Raw genomic sequence first — 19,018 nt, 5'->3', positions numbered from 1 at the left:
ACAATAAAAAAACAATCTAACTTTAAGGTGGGCAAAAGATCCGAATAAACATTTCTCCATGGAAGATATATAAATGGACAATAAGCACACGAAATATGCTTGACATCTGTCATTAGAAAAATGCAAATCAAAACCACCATAATATACTACTTACTTCATACCCATTAGAATGGCTAGAATCAAAAAGTAAGATGATAAGTGTTGGTAAAAATACAGGGAAACTGGAACTCTTATACACTGCTGGTGGGAATGTAAAATGATACAGCCACTTTAGAAAACAGTTCTGGAGTTTTCCAAATATTTAAATATAGAGTTACCATATGACCTAACAATGGCATTCTTAGGTATATACCCAAGAGAATTGAAAATAGGTGTTCAAAAATAACTTGTATATGAATGTTATAGCAGCATTATTCATAACAGTCAAAAGGTAGAAACAACTCAAATGTCCATTACTGATGAATGGGCACAATATGTGGTATTTCCATACAATGGAATATTATTCACTGCAAAAAAGTAATGAAGTACTTATATAGGCCACAACATGGATGAACTTTGAAGACATAATCCTAAGTGAAAGAAGCCAGTCACAAAAAAAACTACACATTGTATGACTCCATTTATATGAAATATCCAGAATAGGCTAATCTACAGAGTCAGAAAATAGATTAATGATTGCTTAGGACTTGGGGGAGAGGAGAAATGGGGAAATATGGAAGTGATAACTAAAGGGTTTGGGGTTTCTTTTTGAGATGATGAAAATGTTCTAAGACTGTGGCAATGGTTGCACAAGTCTGTGTATATACTAACAACCACTCAATTGTACACTTTAAATGGACAAATTGCATAATACATTAATTATATCTCGGGGCGCCTAGGTGGCTCAGTCGTTAAATGTCTGCCTTCGGCTCAGGTCATGATCCCGGGGTCCTGGGATCGAGCCCCGCATCGGGCTCCTTGCTCCGCGGGAAGCCTGCTTCTCCTTCTCCCACTCCCCCTGCTTGTGTTCCTGCTCTCACTGTGTCTTTCTCTGTCAAATAAATAAACAAAATCTTTAAAAAAAAATTATATCTCAATAAAGCTGTTAAAGAAAGAAAAATGTATAAATAGAATCATACAGTTTGTAGTCTTTTGATTCTGGCTTCTTTCACTTAGCATAATGTATTTGCAATTGACCCACGTCACTGCATGTATTAACAGCTTGTTTCTTTGTAAGTTTATCCATTCCTCCATTAAAGAACATGCAATGTCCAGTTTTTGGAAATTACAAATAAAGCATTTGGTATAATAGCTGTTTTAAAGTCCTTATCTACTAATTTTTTTTTAAAGATTATTTATTTATTTGACAGAGAGAGGGAACACAAGCAGGGGGAGTGGGAGAGGGAGAAGCAGGCTTCCCGCTGAGCAGGGAGCCCAAAGCGGGGCTCGATCCCAGGACCCCGGAATCATGACCTGAGCCGAAGGCAGATGCTTAACGACTGAGCCACCCAGGTGCCTGTATCTACTAATTTTTTAAAAAAATACTTTATTTATTTATTTGAGAGAGAGAGACACAGCGAGAGAGGGAACGCAAGCAGGGGTAGTGGGAGAGGGAGAAGCAGGCTTCCTGCAGAGCAGGGAGCCCGATGTGGGGCTTGATCCCAGGACCCTTGGACCATGACCTGAGCTGAAGGCAGATGCTTAATGACTGAGCCACCCAGGTGCCCCTAAAGTCCTTATCTACTAATTTTATCACTGCTGACATTTCTGGGTCTTCTTCTAACTGACTGATTTTCTTTGGTTATAGGTCAATTTTCTGGGGCACCTGGCTGGCTCAGTCAGAAAAGCTTGCAATGCTTAACCTTGGCATCATGAGTTCAAGTCCCATATTGGGCATAGATGTTACTTTTAAAAAGAATGTTTCTTTCTGCTTTACATGTCAATAAAGTTTTACTGGATTCTGGACAGTAAGAATTTTACATAGTTGAGTGTTTGGATTTAGTTGTCTTCCTCTAAAAAGTGTTGAATTTTGGGGGCGCCTGGGTGGCACAGTCAGTTAAGCATCCAACTCTTGGTTTCAGCTCAGGTCGTGGTCTCAGGGGTCATGAGATTGGGGTCCGAACTCAGTGGGGAGTCTACTTGAAGATTCTCTCCCTCTGCCCCTCCCCCCACTCGCACCTCTCTAATATATAAATAAATCTTTTTTAAAAAGTGTTGGATTTCATTTTGGCAGGCAAATAAGTTTGATCCTTTCAAGGCTTATTTTTAAGCTTTAAAATTAATTTTGGAGGCCTTCATTAAAGGGTTGGTTTAGTTCTACTGCTAAGGCATACCCTTCTCGAGTCCCTACTGAATGCTCCAGGTGTTCAACAAGGTCTTTCCATGTAACTGGTAATTTTACGAACATTTCCCAGCCCTCTGACAGCTCTAGGAATTGTCTAGTTTACACCTGGGGAGAAAACTCCCCAACAGTTTTCTTTGTCCAACCTTATAGAATTTCTAACCACACTTGAGAAGCTGAATATTCAACCAAAGACTCAGGGGATCCTTATGCCAATTTCTAGAGCTCTTTCTCTTTATAGGTCCCATCCTTCTGAGAGTCTGTTCCCAACTGCTTCAGCTTCCTCAAACTCCAATCTCTGTTTCAACTCAGCAAGACTGCCCTTTCTGCTTGGGTTCTTCCCTCTCTGTGGAGGTGGTCCTAAAAGTACCTCCTGACAGAAAGCCAGGCCAATTTCAAGGCTCATCCTGTTTTTCTCTCAGGGATCACAGTTCTACACTTTCTGTTGTCTGAAAACAGTTGCTTCATAATATTTTCCCAGTTTCCTAGTTGTTTACACTAGGATAAGTCTATTAACTTTATTCCTTCATGACTAAAAGTGGAATTTGATCATTCTACTGGATTTTTGCTGTCCTGTGGGATTTTTCACATTCTCTCTTTTATGAATGAATGTAAGATTTAATGGATTGAGGGGCACCTGGATGACAGTCAATTGAGCGCTGACTCTTGGTTTTGGCTCAGGGTTGTGAGATTGAGCCCCACATCGGGCTCCACCCTCAGCAGGGACTCTGCTTGAGATTCTCCCCCTCTCCCTCTGTCTCTCCCCCTGCTCTCTTTCTCTCTAAAATAATCTTAAAAAAAAAAAAAGATTTAATGGATTGAATATGAGCTTTGAAGCCAGAGAAACCCAGATTCAAATACTGATTCTGATGTACTTGTAGTTAGGCAACTTTGGACATCCTAATTAATGTCTATGCACTTCCATTTCTTCAGCTATAAAATGTTATGCTAAGTTATTGTTGGGATTAGTTGAAACTATGTATATTTAGCCCTCTGTAGGCACTTAATAAATGATGATATTATTATGTATATAACAGCTATTTGTTTACGTGTTATTTTTCCCAAGCAGTTTTGAATCAGGGATTTGGCCTATTTGTGTACACTACCTATGTACAATGACTCATGCATGATAAGCTTCCATATAAATTTGTTGACTGAATTAAATGTTGATAACTTACAATTAGAATATTTTAGAGTATTATTTTAAGCTTTCTTCACAATGAGCTTCATGTAGACTTGTTTAAATATCAAAATAGTGCCATTAGCTATAAAGTTTCTTCTTGTTCTAAATTTGATTATCAAAGGAGGATCCCTCCATCATGCAGGAAGAAGCAAATTTGAGGTCATGGCTTCACAAAATATATACATATAACTTCGTTTCTAGTTCTTTTTTTTCTTTTAAAGATTTATTCATTTGAGAGAGAGAGAGCATTGAGTGGGAGGGGTAGAGGGAGAGGGAGAGGGAGAGGGAGAGAGAATCTGAAGAAGACTCTGCACCAAGCAGGGGATGCCGGGCTCAATCTCAACAACCCTGAGATCACGACCTGAGCCGAAACCAAGAGTTGGGCGCTCAACCGACTGCACCACCCAGGTGCCCCTATTTCTAGTTCTTCTTTACCACTGTCTGAAGTACCAGGCTTCTGAAGTCTTAAGATCTCAGTTTTGAGACCCTAATATAAATGCTAAAAATTACTCACCCTACAATGCCTGGATGTGTTACAAACCATAATCTCATCTGTTTATCAATAGACAATTTAGCCTCAAATGGAAAACTAGAAGCACGTATAACAAGTATTAGAAAAATCGGCCAACTGAATATCATTCTAGATAATTAAGTAACATTATCATTATATTTTTCAATGTACAATTGACTAAATCTCAACAAAGTCTTCACTTTGAAAAAAAAAATTTTTTTTTTTTTTTTTACTTTTACTTGCATTTATTTTATGTAGAATTTACTCCTGAGCTATATTGTTTCTTCAGTTTCTTCTGGGATATCTTTTTCTTCTTTGCAACCTCCTCTCTGGTTTAGAAACAATCTGCTCTTTTTCAGTAAGGATCATTTCAATGTGGCAGGGAGAGCTCATGTATGTGTTAATCTGACCAGGAGCCCTGTAAATTCTATGCCACATCTTGGGGTCTTTGTTCTCCTGGATGTGCTCAATGACCAGGGAATCTACATCTAAACCTTTTAAGTTCAGAATTACTCTTTGCATTTTTAAGCATGTGCAGCAAAAATTTAGCACTTTTTGGGTTACCAACCATGTGTCCAGCTCCACTGTTTGACCTGGGCACACGTACCAACTCTACCATTGTAGTGAAGGAATGGCACACATTGCTTCTGTAAAGAGACATCTTTCAGATACTTAGTGGCTTTTTGGATATGCATACCCTTGATGGCCTGGGCAGTTTCACTTGTGTTCTTAAAGTGAACACAAAGATTTGAACCTCTTGATTTGCATGATTTTGTAGGGTTTTCTGGGTCAAGTGAATAATGAACTATTTTAGAGATCACCTGAGGCCACTTACGGGAAGAGAAAAAAAAATCCTAATTTAAATAGAACCTAATATTAGTTTTAGTTTAATGGTTTTAGTATAATGATAACATTGTATTATTTCAGACTATTAGGAGTATCTTTTTTTTAAACAAACAGAACATTCTCAGTCTTACTCTGGTTTTTTTTTTTTTTTTCTTTTTTTAACAAAACATTTCTTTTAATGCTAGGATTTAATAATAGTACATCCAAAATATTCCTACCTAAGGCTACTCACTATGCTCAACTTTTCTTCTGCTATAATAAATACCAATATACTCTTTATTTCTTTATATAAATGAAACATACACAGATCATCAGTGTGTTTCTTCCCACTAGAAATAACTCTCTGATGTGTTATAGAATGATCCATATTAAAAAAAAAGAAATGACTTAAAGGACTGTGGGAAATTCAACCAACTTTCATTCCTCTTTGCATGGTTAGCAGAGGATAAGAATTACATTCTATAATGCAAAACAAAAATTAATTGAAAAAATTTTCCTATTTGACAAAGAGAAACTTTGTGGAAAGGACTAACCCCATGATAGAGAATGATGTGTGGTTTTTAAGTCTGAATATTTTCTGTAGATAATGTGCCTTCTCCAATGTTTTCAATAATCAACTCCACTTCCAAGAATCTAAGATATCCTTGCCAACACTACATTGTATCAAACAAAGCATATATGCTTCATGAGATGTGATGCTATGAAAATCATCAGACTATACTTCAAAATGCAAAACTTCAGTTCAGAGTTTAGAAGGAGAATATAGGTTCTGAATGAAAAGTCTCTAGTTTCAATCCATTGGCTGGAATACAAAGGAATTCTAAGGAATTCAGAAAGTATCTTTCTAGCCCACACTTAAATGGTAAATTAGAATATAAAGTACAATTAGTGCCACATTTACTTTGGCACTAATTGTACTTTATATTCTAATTTCTCAAAAACAAATCATTTGCACTAATCAAATGTGTCAGCACAAAAGGGTGAAAAATGGGCTTCACACAGGAAAAAAAAAATGCATCCAAAAATGTTCATTGTACCTAGACAAAATGTTAAACTATTGAACTGGTTTTTAAGAAAAACTGGTGGCTGGGGGCACCTGGGCTGCTTGATCGGTTAAGCATCCAACACTTGGTTTTGGCTCAGGTCATAGTCTCAAGGTCCTGGGATGGAGCCCCGAGTCAGGCTCCACACTCAGCAGTTTGCCTGAGGATTCTCTCCCTCTCTCTCTGCCTCTGCCCCTCCCCCCGCTCACGTGCATAATCTCTCTCTCTCTCAAATGAATGAATAAACCTTTAAAAGAAAAAAAAAGAAATACTTATGGCTGTTATATTAAAAAAGTTTTCTGCCTTTAGCTCATTCTCAAAAAACATCATTTGTATGAATTATTTATGCATCAGTTAAATTAATGTGTTGCAGATGAGAAAATATACCATGCTGGATCAAGATTACTAGGTACAAAGGAAGGACTAGAAGAGATGTGTACAGAGTATCTAGGAACTCTTTCTAACATGGAGGTACAGACTCATAAGGAGCTCAGAAAATTGGAAAATTATGGCATATGAACCCCTATCAAAAAAGCTGATAAAAATTTGAATTCCAAAACAGCTATAATGGTTTAATAAACTAGGACCATCAGTCTCTAAAGTAGATGTGGGCAACATTAGCTCTCCATTTTTTATAGCTATCTGTATATGTCAGTAATTACTAGTCTTTTAAGGAGCCGGAGTTAATTATCTCTATTAGAAAGAAGTACTTTTCCCTCAGCCTTTAAACTTAGCATAAAATTTAAATAAGATTCCACATCTGGGGCACCTGGGTGGCTCAGTCGTTAAGCGTCTGCCTTCGGCTCAGGTCATGGTCCCAGGGTCCTGGGATCCAGCCCCAAGTCCGGCTCCCTGCTCCGTGGGAAGCCTGCTTCTCCCTCTCCCGCTCCCCCTGCTTGTGTCCCCTCTAGCTGTGTCTCTGTCAAATAAATAAATAAAATCTTAAAAAAAAAAAAAGATTCCACATCCAATTCCAGAATATGTGTTGACTGTCACCATATAGTGAGTTCTTTAAAGAAGCCTGTCCAGGAGTCTCTCTAGTATATATGTCTATTGCTATCCATCCAGTTGACCACAACAGAGAAAACAGGCCCAACATCCCAGAATACTGGTGCCATTGTGTTTGTGTGGCCTTACGAGCTAGATCTTAAGCCCAAACCATCCCTATTAGGAATGAAGACCTGTCCTGAAGGTGTTGCAGAGGTAGATAAAATGATAAGGACACATTTAGGTTAGGGTTTTCCAGACAGTTCTATGTAACTCTGTTTTGTCCTAGGAGTCCTTGGTCTCCTACTTGGGTTCTGTGTCCAAGTGGAATTAGATTTTAAGAGTTCTCATAACTTAAGAATTTTTAAATTTCAAATCTGTGTGCTTTTATAGTTTCTGAACTTATTGTCAAATTATGATCTCACTTTTACATCATTCCTTGGATCATTTTTTTTTTAATTTTAAAGATTTTATTTATTTGACAGAGAAAGAGACAGCGAGAGAGGGAACACAAGCAGGGGGAGTGGGAGAGGGAGAAGCAGGCCTCCCACTGATCAAGGAGTCCAATGCGGGGCTCGATCCCAAGACCCTGGGATCATGACCCGAGCTGAAGGCAGACGCTTAACGACTGAACCACCCAGGTGCCCCAATTCCTTGGATCTTAAGGATCATACCAGAAAACAGTACAAATACTGAATAATTTCAACTATGGGTGAAATTTTTTATATTTCTCTTTCTGTGACTGAGATAAGGAATAACCTGAAAAAGAAAATTGGATTAAAATCTTTTTTTTTTTTCAATTTTACAATAGTCTCACAACAATATGATATGTTAAATTTCTTCTTCACTACAGATCACTAGTGAAAAAGCAGTATAAGTTGTTTGGTCAAGATTTTGTAGACTTTCTTTTTTTTTTTTTTTTTTTTTTTTTATTTGACAGAGAGACAGCAAGAGAGGGAACACAAGCAGGGGGAGTGGGAGAGGGAGAAGCAGGCTCCCCACCAAGCAGGGAGCCCGATGTGGGGCTCGATTCCAGGACCCTGGGATCATGACCTGAGCCAAAGGCAGACGCTTAACGACTGAGCCACCCAGGTGCCCCTAGACTTTCTATTTTAATAGAAAATTTTATGATTTAAAAAAGTTTTAAGAAATCTTTGAGTTAGAGGTTACCAAACGTAGAGATTGCAGCAAAGCCATAGAATACAGGGAATGGTATGGAAAGTTCAGTATTGGAATTACAAGTCATAGAGACAGAAGTTCTATTCTATACTATACTTTCTAACTTGCTTGGAACATCCTCTGCCTTGATTTCTGCCAATCAAAATATAATTCACCCATAAAATCAGTGCCAACTTATCCTATTTCTGTATCGTAATAACACAGGCTTTGAAGTCCAACCACCTCAATCCGAATCCTGGCCCTGCTACTTATTCACTGTGTAGGTAGCCTTTGGCTAATTTCTCTAAGTCTGTGTTCCTCATTTATAAAATCAGGATAATAATAGAATCTACTTCATAAAATAGCTGGGAAGATTAAAAGTGATAATACGTGTAAAACCCTGAGAACAATGCTCTGCTGTTAGTTTATATTATTTCTATCATTCATACACTCTCCACTATTATTTCTCATTACATTATGTAAGTATTTGCTCTTCAGCCAGAGTTTCCAAATGAAGAAACTATATTTTGTACGTCTTTGTTTTCCTCACAGTGCTTAGCAAGGCATTACTCTCAATAGGAATTTTGAAAATATCCCAGAGAACCTTAGCATGGAAGGGATCTCGGAGGTCAAACTAGTTTAACTTTTCTCCTAAATCATGATTTTCTCTTGCAACACCCTGAAGATAATCATCTATACCCTATCTTGAACACAATATATACCTATACTTGAACACAGCTGGTGACAAGTAGTTCACTTTTCTCAAGACAGCCAGATTTTTTAACAGTTGTCATTGTCAGAAAATCTATCCTAAAGAGGTAGAGAAGCTGCAAACTTCTGGAAAATGATTTGGTAATACTCATTCAAGAGGTATACAAATTTCCAGGTTCTGTACATTTCACTTCTGATACTATATCCTTTAGAAAACAAAGAAAATTCTGCCATACATAGAAAAGTATTTATTATAACACTGTCTATAATAGCAAAATCAGGAATTAGCCTAAATGTTTTTTTAAGATTTTTATTTATTTATTTATTTATTTTAGAGAGAGAGAGCATGTAAAATGTTTAAAAGTACACAAAGGCAGAGTAAGTGCCTAAATGAAACAAAAGGTCACTAAAATTAGAAATGTGAACATTAAGGTGGGACATATTTATAAAGTTAATGTTAAGTATAAAAGCAAAACAAATGGATATATAAACTTTGATTAAAGCCATATACAAATATGCATATCTGTGGAAAAAGACAGGAGGTAATGGAACATACAAAAATGAAAACAGTATCAATAGGATGGTAGGAAAGTTGGAAGATTTGCATTGCTTTTTAAATTACTTTAATGTCATTATAATATTGCTTTCAAATTTTTTAAGAGAAAGTTCTTCCTTCTATTGAGCCAAAATCAACCTCTTCTCACTCCCTGTGAGTTTCATTTCCTCTTTCCTTCTGTCCTTGAAAATTATACAAAATAAATGAACTTGAAATATGTGAAAATGGTTATCATAGTTTTAGTACCTTCATTCTCTGGTACTCCAGAAGACAGATTAGAGAGGCAATGCTAATATTAGGGAGACTCAGTAAGGAGACTTAGCTGTCATTCACAAAGAAAGCAATGATGACAGACTGAACCAGCACAATGGCAGTAGGGCCAAACTTGAGAAATATTTCAAAGGTAAAACAGATGGAAAAGGTAACCAAAGGGATGTGAGAGGTGAGAACACAGAAGTTGAACACATTCCTCGTCAGGCTGTTTGATAAAATCATGGTTATACCACCAACATGATGAACCTGAGAGAAGGAAGAGCATATCTGGTCAGAAGTTGAAATTCTATTTAGAGATGTTGAATTTGAGGTACCTGTAGGATATATATGTCTATATACTGATGGAAAGATCAAGTTGAAGTCAGGGAGACAAAACCAAACCAGAGAAATAGGAGACAAAGATAAAAGCAAAACATGAATGAAATAGAAAACAAACAAAAGCCATAGAAGTGATCAGGACAGGGACATCTGGGTGGCTCAGTTAGTTAAGTGTCTGACTCTTGGTTTTGGCTCAGGTCATGCTCTCGTGGTCATGAGATCAAGCCCCACATGGGGCTCTGCACAAAGTACAGAGTCTGCTTCAGGTTCCCTCTCCCTCCCCCTGGGCTCCTCTCCCCATGTGTGCTTGCACTTGCATGTGCGCTCTCTCTCAAATAAATAAAGTAAATGAAATCTTAAAAAAAAAAAAAAAAAAAAAAAGAAGTGATCAGGACAACCAAAAGATGACTTTGAAAGGATAATAAAAAATATTGATTTTTAGCAAATATAACCAAGAAAAACTAATGGGGCACAAATAAACAGCAAACAGATACAAAAACAGGGAAATAGCTATAGAACAAAGAAATTTTTTTAAATTATAAGAGACCTCCATGAATAACTTCATATCACAATTTATGAACATTTGAATTGGGAGAGAAAAGTAAGGTATTTATAGTTTTTGGTATAAAGTTATTCATGGAGGTCTTTTATAATTTAAAAAATTTCTTCTGTTTCTGTCATTATTTCCCCTTTTTAGAGAAAAACACAGAGCATATCTCTGTGAACTTCAGATTAGACAAAAAAAAATTTTTTTTGAAAGAGAGAAAGCATAAGCAGGGGCTGGGGGCAGAGGGAGAGGGAGAGAGAGTTTTAAGCAGACTCCAGGCTCGGGGTGTGGAGCCCTATATGTGGCTGGATCTCATGACCCCAAGATCATGACCTGAGCCAAAATCAAGAGTCAGACACTTAACTGACTGAGCCACACAGGCACCCTTAGAAGAGACAAAAAAAAATTTTTTAAGATTTATTTATTTGAGAGAGAGAGAGGGGAATCAGGGGAGGGTAAAGGGGAGAGGGAAAGAAAGAATCTCAAGCAGACTCCCCACCAAGTGTGAAGCCCAAAGTGGGGCTTGATCCCATGACCTGAGCCAAAACCATAAATCAGACACTCAATTGACTGAGCCACCCAGGCACCCCAACAGACAAAAATTTTTAAATAAAAACTGCCAAATATAGCTGAAAAGATTGATAAATTAGACTACATTAAAATTAACATAATTAGTATTCTGTTCACAAATACTATTAGTGTTCACAAAATACTATTACGAGACTAAAAAGGCAACTCATAAAGTCAAAGAGATACTCACAATACATATATCTGACAAAGGACTTTTACGTAGGATATATATGCAGAACTCCACAAATCAATAAGAATGAAAGACAATCCAATAGAGCCCAATAGAGAAAAAAATGACAACTTGAAAAGACACTTCACAAAAAAGTATATCCAACAAGGCCAATAAACATATGAAAAGATGCTCATCTTCATTAGTCATCAGGCAACTGCAAATTAAAACCACAGTGACCTAACATTACACACCCACCATGATGGCTAAAATTAAAAAGATAGAAAATGCCAAGGGTTGGTGAGGATGTGGAGCAACCACAACTCTCATACATTGCTGATGGGAGTATAAATTGGCACAACCACTTTGGAAATTGTTTTGTAGTATCTATTAAAACTAAATGTACACATATCCTTGACCTAGCAAATCTACCTCTAACAGTTCTATTCCCACCAGAAATGTGTATATATTTCATTGAAAAACATGTTCAGGATGTTCAGAGCAGTACTATCATAATAGTCAAAACTGGAAAGTTATCCAAATGCCCACCAACGCTAATGGAATGAATAGTGAGAATGGTCTACAACAACAAGCAAGAATATGGATAAATCTCACAACATAATGTTGAGTGAACAAATGGCTCACACTCTATGACTCTATATCTATAAAATAAAAAACAAGAGAAACTAATCTATGCTAACAGAAGTCAGGATAGAAATATTCTTACTGACTGACTTCAAAGTAAGACTTAGTTTTCTGAGGAACTGGTAGTATTTTGTTTCTTCATCTGGGTGTTGACTTCATGTGTTTATTCAGTAGGCTGGGACAAAGGTGAGACAAACAAGTTAGCTAAAAAGCAAAATTTAAGAACCTACTTACTCTCACCTTGCTTGCCTCACCCTCATCCCAGCCCTGATGTTCAAGTTTGTGAATATTTACTGAGCTGTATCATTATGATGTGTTTTTCTGTTTGTAAGTTATACTTGAGTTTAAAAATTTTAAAGGGGTCTGGTTTACCTCATACCACAAATAAAAATAAACTTGAAATGGAATAAAAACCTAAATGTAAAAAGAAAAGCCTTAACATTCTTAGAATAAAATATTGGAGAATACAGTAGTCCCCTTATCTGCAGGGGATATATTCCAAGACCTCCAGTGGGTGCCAGAAACCATAAATAGTACCAAACCCTATATATACTATGTTTTTTCCTATATATACATGCCTATAATGAAGTTTAATTTATAAGTTAGGCACAGTAAGAGATTAGCAATAACTATTAATAAAATAGAACAATTACAGCAATGTAATGTAATAAAAGTAATGTGAGTATGGTCGCTCTCCCTTTCAAAATATCTTACTTTATACTCACAATTCTTCTTGTGATGATGTGAGGTGATAAAATGCTTATGTGGTGGGCGCCTGGGTGACTCAGTCGTTAAGCGGCTGCCTTCGGCTCAGGTCATGATCCCAGGGTCCTGGGATCGAGTCCCACATCAGGCTCCCTGCTCAGTGGGAAGCCTGCTTCTCCCTCTCCCACTCCCGCTGCTTGTGTTCCTGCTCTCACTATCTCTGTCTCTGTCAAATAAATAAATAAAATCTTAAAAAAAAATGCCTATGTGGTAAAATAAAGTGAGGCGAGTGATGTAGGCATTGTGACATAGTGTTAGGCTACTACTGACCTTCTGACAATATGTCAGAAGGAGGCTTATCTACTACCAGACTGCAGCTGACTGAGGATAACTGAACTGCAGAAAGCCAAACCACAGATAAGGCAGTACTACTGTATTATAAACAACCTCAGGTAAAGAAAAACTTCTTAAGAATATTCAAAAGCACATGTTAGAGGAAAATATTTGATTACATTAAAACTAAGAACTTCTCTTTACCAGGAAAAAAAAAAAAAGAACTTCTCTTTACCAAAGACATCTTTTAAAAAGTGAAACGATATGCCACAAACCTGGAAAAAATATTACAACATAAATAAGTGAAGGAGAACTATTAATCAGAACATATTTTTTAAATCAATGAGGAAAAGATAAATAATCCAATAGAAAAAGAAATGAAAGACTTGAACAGTTACTTTATATATAAGAAAACCAGAATGGCCAATACGCATGAAAAGATGCTCAAACTTACAAATAACTAGGGAAATGCAAATAAAAATCATGAAGTATTACCATTTCACATCCAGTAGATAGACAGAAAACATAAACTCAAATAATATTAAGTGTTGGCAAGAATGTAGAGCACTCTCCTCCACTGTTGGTGGAGTACAAATTGGTACAACCACTTTGGAAAACAGTTCTACATTACTAATAAAGTTGAAAATGTATAAGCCCTAGGATTCTTTGGTATATTCTCTAGAGATACTCTTGTAAATATATATCAGGAGATTTGTACACGAATGCTTATAACAATTAAAAAGAAAGAAACTCTATCAAGAGTAGAATATTCTACAGTAGTGAAAATGAATGAACAACCACACACAAATGGATAAATCTCATTTTTGATGGTCAAGCAAAAGAAGCAAATCATAGAAGAATAACAAGGGTATGATTACATTTATATAAAAGTTTTAAACAAGTGGATATACTCATGGATGGTAAAATTATAAAGAAGAGTAATAGAAGGATTATCATAGAAGTTAGGAGTCTGGTTACATTTGGAGGAGAAGGAAGGGGTGCAATGGGGAAGGGGCACATGGTGGCTTCCAAGGTAGTGACAATGTTCTACTTCTTAACCTGAATGGAGGCTATACGGATGTTCTCATTATTCTTTAAACTGTACATACTATTTTATATACTCTGCTGTATGTGTGATATTTTCAAAATAAAATGATTTTTAAAAGTATAAAATGTTCTATATATGTATACCTGTGTATGAATGTGTATGTGTGTGTGGGTGTGTGTTCCATAAAGGAAAACAACAGAATTTTCAGTGACAAAGTGTCAGAAAGCTGTTCACTAGACTTACTAAATTATTTCATATAATTGGCAAGTTGAATTGAATGAGTTTACCACAAAGTCCTGATTTTTGTATATATAGTTCCTACTAAACATATGCTTGGAAAGTGTTACCACGTGTCTTATTTAATCTATCAATTGAATTATTCATTCTCAAGTTGTCCACTTTCATTTCCTTTGGTAAAAGATAAATTCTTAATTTTAAAAGATAAAAATCCAGTTGAAACATGCCCATTCTTTTCTTAACCTTTATTTTTTTTTAAAACCAGCCTATGTTAACTATATCTTTCTGGAACAGGATCAGAAGAAAATTGCATCAAACTCTAAAGCCATTAGCATGTGTGACATTGTGAAAATACTAAAGATGAAAAAAAATCCTGTTTGTTTGGTTATATTATTTATATTAATTAAGACCTCTTTTCAATATATTAAATATAACACAGATTTAAAGAATCAGAAAGAACCTTCAAAAGTTATTTACTACAGTCATCTCTTTAAGTAGGACTCAAATTATCTCAAGCAAATAAATTAGCATCCTAATTTGAAAATAGCTCCTGAAAAGATTTTATAGCATCACCTCCTATTAAGCAGTCTGAAAATTTTTATGTCTAACTCAGAACCCTTTTAATACAATATTGACATACAGTAAACTTTGTTACCCAGATGACAGGATGTGGATTTACCTAGGACAGTGGGGCCCTAGCAAGTACTCAACTCCCAAGTCTCTACTGGAGGAAGTAGGAAAGTAAAGGGCTCAGAGCCCTACCCATTTGGCTCCAGTGGTTCCAAACGCCCCAGACCCCTGGCTTTCCCCAGAGACCTAGCCCCAAAGCTTGTCTCTCTCTACATAACCAATAGTTGACTATCATTTTGTTTTTACTCTGACTTGAGTTTATCTATAACTTTTTTCTCCCCCAACCTCCTTCCACTCAATTATCCCAGTAATCAAGAACTTTATATTTCCAGTGAGAATGAATACCTAGAATATTTTTTAAATCCTAAAAATGTTACCTATAAATGAAAAAAAGAAAATCCCAAATTTTCTAAGTTTATGGGTACCTTTTCTAAAAGAAGTATATTGGAAGGTCTTTTTTTTTTCTTGTAATCATGGACAATTTCAAAGTATATTCCCTTTTTTTACAGTACAGTACTTTTTTTACAATAAAGACTCCCTGAGGTCAGAGGCTAATTTTGTTTTAGTTTTTATACCTGACATACTCCATTGGACTATTACTGTGATATAACCTATGAGGGAATTAAAAATGTTAGCTGTGTTTAACTGAAGCAATGGAGGCTCGATAAAGTTTTGCCTTACATGATTGTTGCATTCCTCTTCTTCTTCATCGAAGTCTAGACCCTGATGAACAATCTCAGTAGTGCTGTTCTCCTGAAAGAGATTGTTCTCCAAATCAGATACTCTGGTGGCCTCAGTTGTGACTTTTACTTTCATACTATGAAAGCCAGTGGAGACCAATCCCACTTGCAGGTTTACAGGCTCCCCCTCGAACAGCAGGAAGTGTGAGTTTACCCCTTCTTTAAAACCAGGGGGTTGGTAATCATGTGGAGTCACTGCAAAATGAAAAGGGCAGAAAACCAAGAAAACTGTGAGTTTCAATAAAAGTCAAATTAATCTTTCATGTGTAGCAACAGGTATCTTTCAGATGCTTGCAAAATCTCTCTATGTAAAATATTACTTTGACACTTAAGAAGGAATTTAACTAGAGGTCTCCACCTACCCGCATTATAGTAGTGGAGTTTCATAGTAAGTATAACATCATTAGGAAGGGGTCCAAGGTTCTGCATCAGTATATATAATTTACGGATCAGTAGAACACTGGCTTTCTTAATATCTTCACTGTTTGTCCCACTTTCGAAGCTTGTACTACTGCTATAACCATATAGAAAAACAGCATACTTTTCAATCATATGTAATACTGAAACTCTATTTTAAAAAGAACAAAACTCTTAACCATATGATCAAATAAATATAAATATCAGGACACTTGAGACCATTTTTAGAATGTAAATTAGAGCAGTGATTGTACTTTCTGCAATGTATATACAATGGATTTCTTAAGTAGCAAGTTCCCTTAAATATGACCTGATTTTTTAAAAATTTGAGTTACAAATAACCACATGCCATAATAGTGAGAACAATGGATTTGGAATTAGGAGACTTGACATCTAATATTGGGTCTGCTGCTAACTAACTGAATGAGCTGTGTCAAGTCATTTAGACACTCTAGATCAGTTAGCTCACTTTGCAGGATAAGCTTATACACATTTCTACACCTTTCCAGATTTTCTATTTGAAAATTGGTCATCAGTTCTGGGCCCTTCCTCCGTCTGGTTATCTGTCAGAGATGTCCCTTCCTCTTACATGGATTCCAACAATGGCTATCTATTCTTCTCGCTTTTCTTCTTGTCTACACTACAATAACATTCTCTATGCTACTGCTGCAATAATATACCTAATAGGAAAATCTCCTCATGTCACTCTCTTGCTTAAAATTCTTCTATTACACTCATCACCTTTCAATCAAATTCAAGAATGGTATGTGTACAATGACTTTCATGAGCAGCCACGCCCTCACCTACAACCTCATCTGCATTTACTACCCAGTTTCTTCTCACCCATGTGCATTTGCATATGCCGTTTACTTTGCTTGTATTGTGTTTTTCCCACTTCTTTTCCTGACTCTCCTCAATTCATCCTTTAATAGCTAGCTCATGTGTCACCTCTTCAAGGAAGTTTTCCCTGATAATTCTTATACATTACTCCTATGTATAATTGTTTGTATGCCCCCCTCTAGATTATGCGTGGCTCTATCTTTCATGTCCACTGTTTGGTGCCAGCTAGAGTAAATACTCAGTAAACATTTGTGGAATGAATGAATGAATGTACAAGTGGAACCAAATTACCTTCTAACTCTAAATATTTTTTTATTTCTCTCCAAAATTTTCTTCCCAAATTGGTTTCATATTTGAATAGCTTCTAGGAAGGACTATCAACTGCAATATATTTGCACAATGTCTTTCACATAGTAAGCACTCAATAGTGAATAATAATCCTAAGTAATTGAGCTACTGGAGGAAGTGTGGATTCATAAAACAGACATTATTAAGTGAATACATCTGCTCCTTTTTTGATTTTGAACAACAAAGTTTTGTCTCCTAAGATTTAACCAATTTGAAATAGGTAACTCAAGTGAAGGGCTATAGCATTTAGCTCATGGGATCTTTCAGTATACATCATATTCATAAAATCATATCCATGTAAAATCATACTCAAGACTCCCTTGTACTCTTTTAAAAGGGAAATTATCTTTACTATGGAAGAGGTGATAAAGTAATTTTGTATGACTGATCATTTAAATAAATGTCTACCTTTGGTTTCTAGGAGATTAGTAATATGCATTACCTTCTCTCCTCCTTAATAGCCAAAAGATTTGGCCATTTCTGTTTTACTGCTCACCACTTGGCATATGTGCCTTCATAACAAAAGAGATTAATCTGGTTGCCAGTAGTACTTATATTTAAATTTTGTAGAGTAAAAGGCAACTGTTTAATGTGGGAGAATATGTACGGAAAGTGCTGTACAATCTGTACAATGCTATATAAATGCTAGCTTATGATGATTAATATTTTAATTCTCATTCCTAAAACTTACTTCCTCTGCACATCCTACTGCTGTCTGCAAGTTTTACAAATGAGAGGATAATTAAGGAAGTGAATCTCAGAGAGAAATCCTCAAACTGCAGTAAATGACAAGACAGAGCTAACAGCAGAAAATTGAGTATTAGGCCACGTTTCTCTTCAGAGTTGCTCCTTTCATGGGCACTCATTCCCCTGACTTGGAGCCCTCTACCACCCAGGCCTTTTCACCACCACCCACCCCCTCCACTTCTATTCCATCTCATCAGCAAAACTGAGATCTTTCTGAATCCAAAAGCTACTGGGATGGGAATAAATATCGCTCTTCAATAAAACATCTCCACCTACACCAGGGATCTTTTTAAGCAAATACCCATGTCTTTGCTCTTTAACCCACTAGTATGTCTAAAACTTGGCATTTTAAACTTGATAGGAAAAAGTAGTGCTTTCCAGTCTTTTCCATACTGGGACAAACATAAAAAATTACATTTGTATGACAGATTGGGAGAAGTAGATGAGAATGTTTGTATCTATAGGCAAATAGTTCAGGGGTTTCATTCACTCCAGATCCAGTCTGGCTATACTGAGGGCAAAAAAGATTAATATCTTGGCATAGCAACTGAGAAACTTCAGGTTAGTGTCTAAATAGAATCTTATGGAGTTCTTCAATCAACACCATGTAGACAGCCTCATTAATATAATTTCTACTGCGATGCCACCCACCAACCACCACTGCCTCCAAGGACCACTACCATCACTACCACTACCACCAGGTACCATTTACTGGCCTTTTAACATATGCCAGGCATGGGCAAAGCTTTGTATATGTATTATAAGTTAATAGTCACAGCAACCATATGATGTAAATATTATTAATTCCACTGTGCAGATGAGAATACTAGTATTTAGGGAGGTTAAGTAATCTGTCCAAAGTTAGACCAATAATGGAGTGTTCCAAGCTAGGTCTCTAGGAATTGGAACTCTTAACCACCAAACTTAACTTCCTTTAAACCCCACTAACATCACCTATGAGGAGAAGAGGAAAAGAAGCAAAGGAAGACTCTACTCCCACCAACTTCATCCATGGATTTCAGAAATTTGAACAATTATTACTATTATTAATGGAGGGTTTTTATAGGATTAGTGGGGAAGTTACAAAGGAAATATAAGCCTTATCTATGGCTTCAAGAAGCTTATGTTTACCTCAG

General features: G+C 36.4%; 1 protein-coding gene across 1 annotated transcript in view; it reads right to left on the bottom strand.

The window, feature by feature from the left end:
- The window catches only part of HORMAD2 (HORMA domain containing 2), an 88,368-nt gene that overhangs the window by 41,363 nt on the left and 27,987 nt on the right, over nt 1-19,018 (bottom strand). The window contains exons 9-10 of the mRNA XM_035017355.1: nt 15,893-16,044; nt 15,472-15,725 (exon numbers count right to left, since the gene is read on the bottom strand). Of these exons, the coding sequence (XP_034873246.1) occupies nt 15,472-15,725; nt 15,893-16,044 (406 nt within the window). The remainder of the gene's footprint in view (nt 1-15,471; nt 15,726-15,892; nt 16,045-19,018) is intronic.

Source organism: Mirounga leonina, unplaced genomic scaffold (assembly GCF_011800145.1).
Source record: "Mirounga leonina isolate KUSES-001 unplaced genomic scaffold, KU_Mleo_1.0 Mir_171, whole genome shotgun sequence".
Lineage (NCBI taxonomy): Eukaryota > Metazoa > Chordata > Mammalia > Carnivora > Phocidae > Mirounga > Mirounga leonina.
The sequence above is the reverse complement of the archived record's forward strand: the minus strand, read 5'-3'. Positions and strand labels throughout refer to the sequence as shown.